Raw genomic sequence first — 11,879 nt, 5'->3', positions numbered from 1 at the left:
TGTGGAATTCTGCTTTTTGAGCCTCCACGCGCCCCCTGGAGGAAATATCTGTTATTGGCTAGAGACAGCCGCAGCGCGATGAAAGAGGCGCCCGAGTCTCTGTATGCGAAAATAGCGGTGGGTCAGTACAAATCAAACGGACAGAGGGCGGGTTAACAGTCACCGGTGAGGGACATATCCATCTCATCCGTTTGCTCGATGGTGTCACGGCAGAGTCCGTTACAGGTAACATTATAACCTTGAGATGTTTTCCGCTATTATATATAATCGGGTGCGTCATCCTCTATCCTACGCTCATAATGCGTGATTTACAGAGCAACCGTTAATACCTGCCACTGCAAGATATATAGATATTGTTTCTGTTCTTCTTTTTATGAATAAACAATGATTCATATTCTGCTGTTTGCATATGACCAGACCTTCTGGCGCTCTAACAGGTCACACAGCCTGTCTGAGATTTCAAAGTCATACAGAATTTGATTCCAGAGTATTCTATTCTATTCTATTCTATTCTATTCTATTCTATTCTATTCTATTCTATTCTATTCTATTCTATTCCATTCTATTCTTTTCTATTCTGTATTCTTTTTTTTGGAATACATTTTAACATTTAATACACGAAACCCTACACCATGCATCCAACCAACCTGTGGATCTTAATATTATTTTTCAACATTTACTTAAAGATTGTATTTAACATACAGTAGCTTTATTATTGCGTGATTATTTATTGTTATTATTGACTTATTAGCATAATTTGCATTGCTATTTTCATGGCAATTAGGCACGTTTCCTATCCAAATCTCTCTACCATAATAAGTCCAGATGTTTTACTTTTAAACTCATATTTTACTTATTCATAATTTTCATTATTCTCAATGACTATTGCCATTATATTCCTATTACTTTAATACAATAATGAAAACCCTAACAATACAATAGATACTTTTTTTGCACACACACACACACACACACACACACACACACACACACACACACATATGTATATATATGCTATATAGAGGGTCGTCCCAAGCATGGGGCACTGTATACACACACGCATACATTTCGGTGTACAAATCTAGAGAGATTCTCTTTTAACTGAATGGCACAAAACAAAATAGGCATCTGAGATCTCTTTTAACAAAGTATTATTATTCCATTAGTGTCCTAAGATCGAGTAAGAGGTGCTTTGGGCCTGAAAATGGACTCTATTTCCCTGTTGGGCAGCAGCCCGGCCAGCACCAAAGTTTGCTTCCTACCCAACGGGCTGAAGAACTGTTCCAACGAGGGATCTGGCAAGCCCACAGTCGGCATCATCGGATCTGGGGACTTCTCCAAAAGCCTGACCCTCCGGCTGCTCCGCAGTGGGTTCCATGTGGTGGTGGGGAGCCGACAGCCCAAGAGAGCGGCCGAGTCGTTCCCGCATGTGGTAGACGTGACCCATCACGAGGATGCAGTGGGGAAGACCAACCTCGTGTTCCTGGCCATTCGCCGAGAGCACTACTCCTCTCTCTGGGACATCAAGCACCTGCTGGCAGGAAAAATACTGGTGGATGTCAGCAACAACAGACGGGTGAACCAGTATCCAGAATCAAACGCAGAATACCTAGCCTCCCTATTCCCAGAATCCATTGTGGTCAAAGGCTTCAATGTGATCTCGTCCTGGGCCATGCAGTCAGGCCCTAGAGACTCCAGTCGACAGGTATGTTGTCCAAAATGTGCTTCAGTGTAATTCAGTGTACCACAACACTATGGAAAGTCTAAAGTTTTTAAACACACGGAGCCAAAGATCTTGGAAAATTAAAGCACACAGCTCAAAATGTTCTTATCTTTTGGCACAGCCTTAGAACAGATAGTGGCCACGTACACACTGCAACTAAATTCGGTTGTCAATTGACCGCAACGGAATACGGTTATCAGTCCTGTTTTTGAGTCGATAATTTAGGAGAAAACATCTTCTGTGTTTACAACTTGTGGAACAACTTGAGGTTGAGTAAATGATGACAGAATTTTCATTTTTGGGAGTACTGTCCCTTTAAGTTTTAGTTTTTCATCTAAAATGTATTTTTTATTTCAGCTTTATTTCCATTAACAAAAAATATTTTTTAACAGTTTTAGTTAACAATAATAACACTGATTTTTACAGCTCTATAACTGCAGTATGTGCAAAATAAAGTAAAATAAAACATATTTTTTTAGGCCCTGCTGTGTTCAACAGTGTAGGCTCAAAACATAGCCCTCGGTATGCTAATGACGCTCCTGATGGACTTAGTATTCAAGGAATGATGATGAGGAGGAGGAAGAAGACGATGAGGATTATGTCTTCTGGGTTTAGCAGAGACCTCTTCCAGCCAGCAGTGAATGCGAATGTCTGAGTTTCTGTGAAGAGCTGATTAGAATGATGAACAGATGAGCAGTGGAATCTCTGTGAGCTGAAAGAGGAATAGTTTTTATTAACACTATGAAAGATCCATTAAAGCCATGCCATAAACCTGCTCTTATCTCAGTCTAATTTTGAACGCTTATAAACTCAGTGGATTAATTCCACTTTAGTTATGGGTTCTAGGGAATTGTTCTTACTGTATAAAAGCATTCACACTAGTTCATTGGAAATGATTTGTTTTCCATGCATTGTATTTCTAGCTACTCAGGATGCACTATTACGATGTATTTTCTTCTTAATGAAATAAAAGTAAAACACTAAAAACTAAAATCAATTGTTTTAAATACTACAAGTGAAACAAGATTATAATTTACAGTAAGAAAAATATATATTCAATCTGAGATGTGCTCAAGATTGCATTTAATAGTCATTTATAAGTCTTTTAAAAATGAACTTTAAGTTAGCGTTAGATGATGGCAAAAGTAAATCAAAATGCCATAATAAGGAAAATTATCTTGTCAATTTAAAATACATTCAAAATAATAACCGATATGAAAAAAAAAACACACACACAAAAAAAATAAAATATTGACATTGTGCATCTCTAACCACTCATAAATGGATGGGATTCATAACTCTGACACCACACTGAAAATCTGGCATTCACAGTCTAATTTTGGTCACCAATATATCCGCCAAATTGCTGTTCTGAATGAATGAAGATTTTAAAAGGAAGGATTATTGATTGCCTGTAATCTCTTTTTATAGGTCTATATTTGCAGTAATTCGGCGGATGCTCGACAGCAGCTCATTGAAATGTCCCGTCAGCTCAGTTTCATCCCTGTGGACATGGGCGCCCTCTCCTCTGCCAAGGAGATCGAGAATATGCCACTGCATCTCTTCACAGCCTGGAAAGGACCTGTTTTGACCACCGTCGCATTGTCCATCTTCTTTTTCGCTTACTCCTTTGTGCGGGACATCATCCATCCTTATATGAAGACCAGACAGAGTTTTTTCTACAAGATCCCTCTGGAAATAGTGAACAGGACGCTGCCCGTAGTGGCCATAGTTCTGCTAGCACTGGTGTATTTAGCGGGACAGCTCGCTGCCGTGTACCAGCTCATCTACGGGACGAAGTACCGGCGTTTCCCGTCTTGGCTGGAGGGCTGGCTGGAGAGCCGCAAACAGCTGGGCTTGTTGAGCTTCTTCTTTGGCTGCATACACGTGCTGTACAGCCTCTGCCTGCCCATGAGACGCTCAGAGAGATACCTGATGCTCAACATGGCCTATCAGCAGGTGTGTGTGTGTGTGTGTGTGTGTGTGTGTGTGTGTGTGTGTGTAGATCCAGCAATTCCACTGAAACCATCCTGAGCATCCTGTTTAAAGTCAATATATGAATAATAATAACATTAATAATAATAAGTAAATACAAAATTAATTTAATAAATATTAATAAATACATAAATATAAAAGTAAATACATAAATAAATATATACAGATACAATAATAGTAATAAAAACTATATTATTATTATTGTATCTATATGCATTTATTTAGTAAGATGATGCTCATTATAATAATGACAATAATAATAATTAAGTAAATAAAAAATAAATGCATACAAATATATACAGTATATACAGAAACAATAATAATAAAAATATTATGGTTATTTTTTTATCTGTATGTATTCATTATTTATGATGATGATGCTCATTATTATTTATAATCATCACAAATGAGTAAATAAATAAATATATGCATAAATACATACATACAGTAAATACATACAGATGTAGTAACAACAATACCACCAATATTATTAATATTAATAAGCAGTACATTAAATATTGACCAAGCTGATAATTGTCTATTTTTAAATTATCTGCATCAGTCAATAACCTTGCCCACCCAGACAATAACAGAAGCCGTTTCAATGGATAATGAATCATTTCTGTTATTTTTTAAACAAATTTTGAGTAAATATTGTGTTTGTTTTAGCAATTTTAATTGATTAAATTCAGTATTTTTAATTAATGAAATCTGTATGTATTTTGTTTATGTGAGCATTATATCAGCGTGCTCTCCCGTTTTCAACATCAGTCATGTCAGTTGATTACTGATAGTAATAATCATGATAATAATGCTTTCCTGGTTTTTATATTATATTTGACATGCACCAAACCCCATAATTAAAATGTCATAAATACATTTATATGTAAAATTAGTCTGTGTATGTAAAATATGTCTTAAATATGCATTGTATACCTTTATTATACATTTAAAAAATATAAACAGGAATATTGCAATATATAGTATGCATATAAAACATATTAAAATACATTTAATAAAATCATTTAAATAAATATAATATTTTCTTTCTCTGTAGGTGCATGCCAATATAGAGAACTCATGGAACGAAGAGGAAGTTTGGAGAGTGGAGATGTACGTTTCCTTTGGCATCATGGCTCTGGGGCTTCTCTCTCTATTAGCTGTCACTTCCATCCCGTCCATCCACAACGCACTCAACTGGCGAGAGTTTAGCTTTATCCAGGTAAGACATCAATAGGCAGGTCACGCCACCTCCACATCTTGCATTTTAATATAAATATGATGTAAATAAGCATCTATATCCTGTCAGTCTACCCTAGGTTACATCGCACTGCTCATTTCCACGTTCCACGCTCTGCTCTTCGGCTGGCAGCGGGCGTTTCTGGAGGAGTCTTATCGTTTCTACATGCCACCCAATTTTGTCCTGGCTCTTGTTCTACCCGTCACGGTGATAATCGGAAAAGTGGTGTTGCTGCTTCCCTGTGTGAGCCGGAAGCTGAAACAGATCAGGCGTGGATTAGACCCCAGTCAGAGCCGTACCAACCACGAGAGACCAGCAGCCCACGTTTCACCTGAGAGGGTCACCATCATGTGACTCCACCACAGTTATTTAATGTCACAGTAACGTAAACTCTCAGTCTTTTGTTTCTAGTTGTGCTAATCATACTCATAATACCCGGCCAGTGTACAGCCCATCTGTAAGAAGACATGTCAGCTGCTTTTTTGGATAAGGGTCCTGGACTAAAAGGTTTGTTTGTAGTTAGTATTCGGTTCCATGATGATGAATAGGAGTTCAGTTGGAACTGCACTGGTCATGTGACCTCAATTACTCCTTGAAGGAGGATGTCATGTGACTGGATGACCTGATCAAGAGCTTTATTGTATCCCAAACTTGTTACTTATGCACACACTACCGTTAAAAAATTTGGGGTTGGTAAAATGTCTCTTATACTTCCCAAGACTGCACTTATTTGATTGAATATTGTGATATATTATGGATATATTATGATGGCAACATTTTCAGCATCATTACTCCAGTCTTTAGTGTCACATGATGATGTCACAGAAATAATTCTAATATGATTTGGTGCTCAAGAAACATGTATTATTATTAATGAATTTTTGTGGAAATCGTGATGCATTTATTTTTTTCCGGCAGATGTCACCTAAGCCACCAGTGTTAACCAACATCCAAATAGCTATATAAGTATTGTAAAATCTCGCCAAAGGTTAACACTTTAAACGTGCAGTAAGTGATTTCTGAGAAACACCGTTGATATTTGAAATCAACCCAAACAAACACACCCCTCTCTTCATTGCTCCGCCCCCAGAACGCACAAACACGCAACGCAAGAGTGGATGTCTCTTGTCTGTTTATTATAGCTGAAGCAAAGGAAAATAATGCTTTGCGCAAAAATAAAGCGACGATGACGAATGAACGACAAGCAAGAACAAAAAATGATGATATAGTACACAAGAGTATATACAACCAAGAGTTGTCTGTTGACAAACTCAAAACTGTCCTGTTACTATAGCTAACAATACAACAACAGCATATCTTTGTTCTGTGAAAAATGTGAAGCCAATGTTACTCACATATGGAGCAGAAACAATGCGACATTGGCGTCTGTTTTCAGGCCTTCCCGCTCAGGTTTCTCCATCGCTGGAAAGCTTTTCTAATATTAACGTGGGTCCTCCTATGCTCTTGCCTGATCATAACCCTTCTTTTTTCTTTTGTAATGTCTCTCAGCCATCTCTCTTTCTACAGTCTTTCTTCAAATATCCCTCTTGCTCACTCTCTCTCATCCCCCATCATGAGTGGACACGCCCCCTAATGCTGATTGGCTACAAGTTTGTTGTGGTACTCAGTCCGATCCACTTTCTACAGTGTTTCTCAGAAATCCCTTACTGCACCTTTAATTGAATTGCCAAATAACATTAATGTGTGGTTTTGTATTAATGACATTAATGTATTAATGTACAGCAAAATGTTTCAGCAAAAATACCACATAACAATAGCTTGGAAAAAGAAAATCACCTTATGTGATTTCAAGATGTTCCCAGGCTCCATTCTGGTATGGAAACACCCTCTTTTCTCTATCCAGTCAATTCCAAATGGGAGTTCACAAAAATGTCACTGAGAAATGTCACATTACAGATGTTAAAGTTGAGATGTTAAAGTTGAGCGTTTGTTTAACATTGGATTAATTACATTCACAAGACATTAGATCCATGACATTTGCAGGTTCATTTGACAGACCAACATGTCATAATGTTAGTGTCACACCGAATCTGTTTTAACATCTGTGCAGGCAAAGCAGTGCCATGAAATGCTAAACCACTGGAAATGACCTGCAAAGACTCACTGATAAACATCTCATGGTAAAAGACAGCTCTTTTTTCTACACTGTTTCTTGTGACCTGTACTGAAAACTGGTTTGTGTCACTTGTCTTGTTGCTCAACACAATCTTCCTACAGTGTGCTGTTTGATAGAGTGTGAATACAAACTCCTGTGCCTCACTTGATGCTTGGAGTGAGTACCAATAAATACAAATGTACAGTATCTCCCCAAGACATTCTTATTTCTTTATATATATATATATATATATATATACTGTATATATGCATACAAATATTTTAGTTGATTTTATCTGATTTTACCTTACCTTACACTCAAGTACAATAGTAGCCTATGGTAACAGATCATTATATTGTAGTAAATTTGGGATCTGTTATGATTTTTTTATGTTTTTGAAAGAAGTCTCTTCTGCTCACCAAGTGTGCATTTATTTGATCAAAAAAAAACAGGAATATTGTAAAATATTACCACAGTTTAAAATTGTTTTCTATTTTAATATATTTTAAAATGTAATTTATTCATGTGTTGCAAAGCTGAATTTTCAGGATCATTACTCCAGTCCTTAGTGTCACATGATCCTTCAGAAATCGTTCTAATATGCTGTTTGACGCTCAAGAAAATGTTTTGATCTGTATTTTGATCAAATCTGAAAACAGTTGCTGCTTAATATTTTTAATGGAAACTGATACTTTTTTCATGATTCTATGATGAACAGCGTGTATTTGAAATGATTTTTTATTTTCACCAGCAGATGGCACACGTCTCCCTCTCAAACAGAGCATTATGGGTAAACTCACCATGGTATGTGTTTTGTGCAAGATCACACAGCAGTTTGTCATTAATATACAGTAAGAGATAAAATGTAATCTCTTCATCCCCAAAATGTTCAGTTTAGATCTCAGCAGGTGTTTCTGAACCCTTAAGGAACTGAAGATCTGGACACATAATAATATCGATTAGGGTGATGAGAACTGAGAAGAGCAGAGGTCGTCACTATGGTCACGTGACGCTCTGAGGCCAAAGTGCACGCTGTTAAATCTTTTATTAAACCATTATCGCTTAAGTGTTGCCCTGGGCGGAAGGTTTTCCAATGTTTTGATGAAATGTCACCAGGCAGTTTTGCCTGGGCCTCTATAAGTGTCAGTGCCGAGCGTTTACTAGGAAACTTCCCACAAATCACTACAAATGCAAGACAGAGACATTTTTTCATACCATGCTGAGATCATAACAGTCACCATGGTTACAAATGTGCTTCCCGCTAAGTTTGGAAAGAGATTAGTCTTAATTACCACAAATGATCAACAAACAAGGAGAAATTGTCTGCCTGTTATAATCCGGTATAGGTTATCACCCCGAGCCGTCATAAGCCCACAAACTTACATCTAATTTATGCTTATAACGTTCATCAACACAGCTGCATTAATTGCAGGGGTGAGTAAAAAAAATGCATTTTAGGAGAGCGTGTGGCCAGTGTGCGTTCATACTGTAAATAAAACACAAATAAAGCCTCATTTATATCTTAGCCTACTACTTTATGGTGGGTTCCTTAATGGTTCTCATGTGGAACATTACACTGTTTTCAGTGAGTAGCAAATCAGCCAATTGGAATATGATTTCTGAAGGATCATGTGACACTGAAGACTGGCATAATGATGCTGAAAATTCAGTTTTGAAATCACATAAATAAATACACATTTTAAATTATATTAGAATAGAAAACGGTCATTTTAAATTGTAATAATATTTCAGAAACATAAAACATTTAGAGACCCTAAACGTTTGAACTGTAGTGTATAAGAATACTCAAAAATAAATAAAATATGAATATATTATTATTGGTATTATATAATATAATAATTATTATTACTTTCATATTATTATTATTATATGTGATGTTTGAAATCAACATTCTTTACTTGAAGGTCTGCTCCTTGCATAAAGCAGGTAGGCTACACATTTTTTATATTACTTCATATGAAAAAGAGCAGCGTGAACATTTTTCTAAACATCTCTCAGAATAAATAAAGCCAAACAAGTTTGAAATGACATGAAGGTGAATAAATGATGACAAAATGTTCGTTTTTTGGGTGAACTATAAGCAGCTTTTGCAACTATAACTAATGTAGTAACACTCAGTTCTCTGCTCATCCAAACCTCTATCCAATGTGATAAGGGGTTTTCTTGATTTGGGAGGAGCACTGTGATTCTCAATTGTGGGTGGTGAATAATATTCTCTCACTTGGCCTTCAATTCTTCTCTCTCCTATCGATTGCCTTTTCTACTCCTCTCACTAGAAGACCTGAACGACTCTTCCTCCTCTCACTGATTGCATAATCTTCACTATTAACATATGAAAATGGCTTCCACTGTGCATGTGTGAAGATCTGCCATGCTTCCTGTGCTAGTTATTACTCTTCTGCTGGAAAAAAATCTTATTAAGGTGCACCTTGCTTTAAAAGAATATAAACCTAAAAATGAAAAGGCTGTCATGATTTACTCATGCCGCAATGTCGTTCCAAACCCTATGATTTTCCTTTTTCAGTGGAACACAAATGGAGACGTCGAGCAGAATGTCTTTTCTTTTTCCTTACAATGAAAGTGTATGTCGACAGATGCCTTCAAGCTTTACAAATGACAAAGAAGCAGAAGAAAGAATGTCATACAGGTTTGGAATGACACGAAGATGAGTAAATGATGACAGAACTTTCATTTTTGGGTGCACTATCATTTTAACTGTTCTACTGTGCAGAAATCTACTAACATCTGTGTGTGGTTTTGTCATCCTGTTTATTTTATCTTTCTTTCTGGAGTCATATACTGCTCTCTTGAGAGTGTCCTTAAGCCGCTCTGCTGTAGATTAAACAGGCCTTGCTCTGTTTTAACCTCAAAAGGGGATGTTGTGATGAATGTAGAAGTGCCGGTCATTCTGACACGGAATGATACACTTATGAAGGCACTTTGCTTTCTTCCCGATTAAATGAAAAGGAAATTGCTCCACTATCATTTATGTGCAGAACCATCTTCATTATGAAAGCCACCAGGAAGCTGACAGTCTTGAACCACTGCCAATAAAACCAATCAGAGCGTAGCCAGGGCCTGAGGCTGCAAACCAGCACACACACACACACACACACACACACACACACACACACACAGAGAGAGAGAAAAGAGCCTGTGAGATTCATCAGAGAAATACATTGCAAGGCGACACTTAGAAAACGGTTGGAATTCATCTCAGAGAGGATAAAATGAAACAAATTAGAATCAGAATGGAACATATGGATAGTTTAGAACAGATGGGAGTAAAATAGAAACGGTGAGAGAATAGAATAGAATGGCAGAATATAAGGTTACACTTTATTTTGATGGTCTACTTAACTATAAGTAACTTTGCAACTACATGTCAAATGTTAGTAGACTGTTAGGGTTAGGGTTCAGGTTAGAATAAGTAGACATGCACTTGCAAAGTTACTTATAGTCATTAGAATGTCAGTTGGGGGAGCATCAAAATAAAGGGCCCTATTTTACCGATTCTATTTAACCGAGTGCATGGTCTAAAGCGTACGGCGCAAGTGCACTTAGGGCGTGTCCGAATCCACTTTTGCTAGTTTAACAATGGGAAAAATGGTCGGCGTACCCGGCGCATGGTCTATAAGGGTTGTGTCACAGTGTCTGGTTTATGTTCCTTGGGTCACCACTAGATGTCCTCCTTCCCCACGGTGTCCATCACACTCTTGAACTACATCCCCCATGATCCTTGTCTTTTCATTGCACTCAGCTGCCCCTTATCACTGATCATTGCACTCAGCCTGTTCCCCATTAGCATTGTTATTTCCCTGTGTATTTATACCCTGTCTGTTTTAGTATGTGTCACGGAGTCCTTGTTTGTATCACACCACTTCCGAGTTCTGTTCTTGCCGTTTGTTTGGTTCCTGTTCATGTTTGGATTGCTCTATTGGATATTGACCTTTGCCTGGACTGTTTATGAGATTGGATTACCCTAACATTAAAGTAACACATACTGCATATTGGATCTACCTTTCTTCTGTTCTTGTGTGGATCGTGACAGAAGGACTCCGTCACAGACAGATCCAGCGGTATGTGTTCCAACTTCTCCTCCCCAGCCACCGAGCGGGAGAGGAGAGATATGTTTGAGGGAACCCGGTTGGTCATATTTCGTGGGACCCGTGGAGGCCGCAGTAGAGGAGGTGGTCGAGAGGAGGCCCGACACCACTCTCCACTCTGGCCCCTCTTCGACCCTGGGTTGGTGATGTCCAGCCCAGGGCCCCATTCGCCACGGGTTCCGTCCAGCACAGAGCCTGCTCCGGTGGCCCCGAAACGGAGGAGAAGGAAGACTTCCTCCATACCTGTTCCGGTGGTCCCGAGTCCGGTGGTCCCGAAACGGAGGAGAAGGAAGATTCCCTTCGTGACAGTGCCGGTGGTCCCAGTGCCGGTGGTCGCGAGTCTGGTGGTCCCAGTTCAGGTGGTCCCGAGTCTGGTGGTCCCGAGTCTGGTGGTCCCGAGTCTGGTGGTCCCGAGTCTGGTGGTCCCGAAAGGAGAAGGAAGACTCCCTCTGTGACTGTCCCGGTGGTCCCAGTGCCGGTGATCTCAGTGCCGGTGGTCCCAGTGCCGGTGGTCCCAAATCCAGAGGTCCCAGTTCAGGTGGTCCCGAGTCCGGTGGTCCCGAGTTTGGTGGCTCATAACACTGAGACCATCCCGGAGGTGACTACCGTCCCTGAAGCACCGCCCAGGCGTCCTGCTCTGCCGGCCCCGCCCGAGCTGCTCGCACTGCCTGCGTCAAC

At 39.0% G+C, this 11,879-nt stretch overlaps 1 protein-coding gene across 1 annotated transcript; it reads left to right on the top strand.

The window, feature by feature from the left end:
* Nucleotides 1-1,186: 1,186 nt before the first annotated feature.
* On the top strand, nt 1,187-5,312 carry steap2 (STEAP family member 2, metalloreductase; the record flags this gene model as incomplete). The annotated part of the gene is made up of 4 exons (XM_081352574.1): nt 1,187-1,705; nt 3,155-3,682; nt 4,776-4,940; nt 5,028-5,312. The coding sequence occupies exons 1-4, from the start codon at nt 1,205-1,207 to the stop codon at nt 5,310-5,312; spliced, it is 1,479 nt and encodes a 492-aa protein (XP_081208700.1). The 5' UTR covers nt 1,187-1,204.
* Nucleotides 5,313-11,879: the final 6,567 nt, after the last annotated feature.

This window comes from Scardinius erythrophthalmus (assembly GCF_964197995.2).
Source record: "Scardinius erythrophthalmus genome assembly, chromosome: 22".
Taxonomy (NCBI): domain Eukaryota; kingdom Metazoa; phylum Chordata; class Actinopteri; order Cypriniformes; family Leuciscidae; genus Scardinius; species Scardinius erythrophthalmus.
The sequence above is the reverse complement of the archived record's forward strand: the minus strand, read 5'-3'. Positions and strand labels throughout refer to the sequence as shown.